Here is a 3,829-nt window from a genome sequence, read left to right as displayed (position 1 = left end):
GTTCTACTGTTACAGTTTTAATTGATGTAAGATGATTAAGTTTTGAACATAATGTGAGAAGATTTAGCTATATCAAAAAGTCTATAATGATGAAAAGATGGAAGAAAAGAAGAAGATGGTTTACAGGAAAATGGATAGTAGTGGTAAATACAACATTGGAAGACTTAAACAGCTAGTTTGGGGCAGATCATCTTGGAAAAGGTTCACTTATATGATCTCTAATAGAGCTGACATCAACTTGATGGTATATAATCAATCAAAAATAGTAAAATGGTAACCATGAATATCTAGCTTTTTTCTAACATTTCTACTTTCCCCTTCACCCATCAGTTCATATACAGGTAATCCTCAAACTATGACCACAATTGAGCCCAAAGTGTATGTTGTTAAGTGAGAAATTTGTTAAGCAAGTTTTGCCCCATTATACAACTTTTCTTGCCACATTTGTTAAGTGAATCACTGCAATTGTTAAGTGAATCTGGCTCCCCTATTGTCTTGCTTATCAGACGATCACAAAAGGGATCACATGACTCTGGAACACTGCAAACATCATAAATGTGAGTCAGTTGTCAAGCATCCGAATGTAAGACTGAAAAATGGTCATAAGACACTTTTTTCAGTGCCATTGTAACTTTGTTTCAGTGCCATTGTAACTTTGAACGGTAAACTATTGTAAGTTGAGGACTTTTACAAGTCCTGTATAGAACTTGTTTACAAGACTGTATAGAAACATACTTCAATACTATTTAGAATCATTATATATTTTATTGATTAAATATATATATTCATTACTTTACCTAATGAAACCATACTCTAAAACTATGAGTTAAAATAATATGTGCTATGATTTTAAAGCAGTATATTACTTGTAAGAGAAATAATGTTACACAATACTACTGTTACTACTGTTACTGTCCAAGCTTAGGAATAGCTTCCAATAGGCAAACGGGGCAGGAACGTACAGGCATATGGAGTTTTGCTCAGGTTGATGGGATTGTCATCTAATCTAATGTCTTCATGTATCTCCAGAATATTGTTATTCTAAAAGGGAAAAAAAGAGAAATATCTATGATATTTGCTTTTGTTTAATTCTGAATAGTGTCAGTGAGTTCATAAAAACATTAAAAACTGCTAACAGTTTATCAGTATAATATTCCTCATTTGCTGTAAGAGACATTTGCAGGAAGGAATGAGTCACAAACTATATGACTCTACAGATATTTGTCTTAGGAATACTAAATATAGTAAGACTATATATATTTTTATGTGTACTATTTTATATTAAAATGGTTTATTTGTGATGTTTATATAATTCTGGATATTGATGATATTCTTCTTCTTCTTGTGCCATATCCGTTATCGGATGTTGGCGATCATGTTGGCAATCCTGTTTTTATCAGCAGCTGCACAAAAAAGTGCTGCTGAGTTTTGTCCAAACCAGTCCCTTAGATTTTGAAGCCAAAATGTTCTTCTTCTGCCTGGACCTCGTTTGCCTTCAATCTTTCTCTGGAGGATTAAATGGAGTATGCCGTATATTGATGATCAGTTAAATTAAATTAAGGTTGGTATAAGGCCCCGAGGTACAGCATGTAACATTGTTTTGCTCTAGCAATAGTTAAGTTACCATTTCCACTGCCCTGACCTGCCAGGTTATTGAATTGTGGTAAAGCTAAACCATTTCTTCAATTAAACTAGCAAGCTTTCGAGTATTGTACAAAGAAGAACTGTTGTCTTATTTCTAAAAATGTTTGACCGGAAGTGATAAGACTTGGTATATAATAACTGTTGTGTTTTCGGTTCGCAAGCAATTGATGAAGACGCATGGTGTAAACAATAGCTCTTTATTCTCCTTCTCCAACTCCAAGCAAAGAGCAAAAGGCTCACAGGCCTTTTATAGGGTGAGGAACCCAGCTAGTGCTAACCAATAGGAAGGCAGCGTTTTCGCGCCTTGTGCATGCACACAAGGCTGGCGCCGCTCAGTCTGGTCCCGGGCAGCTTTTACAATCCTCGGGACCATTTGCAACCTTTCTGGGCCTGCTGAGTTTCCTCAACAGGCCCAGGACACAACAATAACATTGGAATGATCATATGTTATTTATTCCTGCCAGTTTTCTCTGAACTTTAAATGAGACATACGTACAGAAATCTAATGTCAACTCAATGGAATTCATTGTTTGCCTTCATTCTGTGCTGGTTAGGCAGAACTTACAATGTTGCATCAAGCTCTGAGTACTACATTTCAGGAATATATATATCTCCTAAGGCAGGATTAATACACACACACACACTGTAATACAATAAATATGGCATACTTGCAGATAAAACGATTGGAGACTTTCAGGGAATGGAACTGGGATGTGATCCAAATTATTACTAGTGATGTAAAGATGGTGCAAGTCAATCATATCTTACCGGAAAGGGGGGGGGGAAATCCATAAATATAGAAGGGATTTTCTTTCATCTCAGTCAAAATGAAGTATGATATTAAAAATACAGATAGTGATACTTAAAATACCAACTGTTTATTAAAGTTTAAGACTTGCTTCCATTATACTTTATGTTGTATTGTATTTTTTTTCTTTTCAATATCATAAAAAGCAAATATCATCATCTTATCACATATCTGCTTCCTACACAACCCTCCAGGCTTTTTAGAGGTCTTTCTTCAACATACTTTTAATAGGTATGTAAAGTAAGCAGCAAGAATGGCATTTTTTATTTCCTTATTTTATTTATTTTAACAAATGAGTTAGATAAAATATAATAAAATACAAAGCATGGATTTAGCAAGATCAGTGCTAAATAACTTAGAGAAATAATAGAAATGATTAAAAAACAACAACTTTATATAGAAAGATGTTGTAGTCAGCTGAACTTCTTGAAAAGGGAATTGAGAATAGTGCTTTCTCAAACAATACCAATGAAGAAGAAAGGAGGCATATAAAGAAACTGATGTTATTCAACAGATAACTCACCAAAAAGCTAATATTAAGGAAGCATGCTTATTGGAAATGGAAGGAAAGGTTTATAGCTCAAGGAATCTAATATGCTTCAACTCAGAAATGTAGGTATAAGAAGGAAGGAATAAAGGAAGTAAGAAGAAGGAAAATGAGCAAAGTATAGCAAGAGAGATAAATTCAGTAAGAAGAGTTTCTTTAAATATGCCAACAGCAAGAAGAAGCTAAAGGAGACAATAGACTCTTATTTACTTTAAAGGAAGAAATTTTCACAGATGTGGAAGAAAAAAAAACCAGAACATCCAAAAGAAATTGAAGTAGAGGCACCTAGAAAAAAGACTTAGGATTTCAGGATGAAGAACTAATACCCCCCCATATCCCTTGGAAATTGTGATCCTTGACTTGATTCTTAATCTGTTCCCTCCATTTTTAATTTGGTGTGAGGAAAACACATATAAAATATGTAGATATACATGATATGAACTAGTTGCATTTGTAAAGTATTTATATTGAAACTTGATAAAAATGATCACCTCTGTGTTTAGGTCTAATTTTGCCAATATTCAAAGCTGTAATTTCAAATAATGTCTTGATAAGCATGTATCAAGACATAGATATGAGCTGTAACCCACTGAGAGGATTTCTTACACAGTCCTAACTGAATTTGGAATAATCTCATCAAAATCACTAGAGGACATTATAGCAAACTATACTACATGATTTAGAACTATCTGGGTTTTGCATAAATCAGAATCGTCTGCCCTTTTTTTGGGTGCAATAGCACCCCAAATCCAGGATTACTCTCATCCTATAAATTCCATCTTTTGCTCATCTGTTGGTTATTATACATCATTTATACAATTGGGAGAATT

General features: G+C 33.9%; 1 protein-coding gene across 1 annotated transcript in view; it reads right to left on the bottom strand.

The window, feature by feature from the left end:
• Positions 1-921: 921 nt before the first annotated feature.
• The window catches only part of EPYC (epiphycan), a 21,773-nt gene continuing 18,865 nt past the window's right edge, over positions 922-3,829 (bottom strand). Inside the window, 2 exon segments of the mRNA XM_029283527.1 lie at positions 922-1,041; positions 2,313-2,434. Of these exon segments, the coding sequence (XP_029139360.1) occupies positions 922-1,041; positions 2,313-2,434 (242 nt within the window).

This window comes from Protobothrops mucrosquamatus, unplaced genomic scaffold (genome assembly GCF_001527695.2).
Source record: "Protobothrops mucrosquamatus isolate PMUCROS unplaced genomic scaffold, P.Mucros_1.0 scaffold_65, whole genome shotgun sequence".
Classification (NCBI taxonomy): Eukaryota; Metazoa; Chordata; class Lepidosauria; order Squamata; family Viperidae; genus Protobothrops; species Protobothrops mucrosquamatus.
The sequence above is the reverse complement of the archived record's forward strand: the minus strand, read 5'-3'. Positions and strand labels throughout refer to the sequence as shown.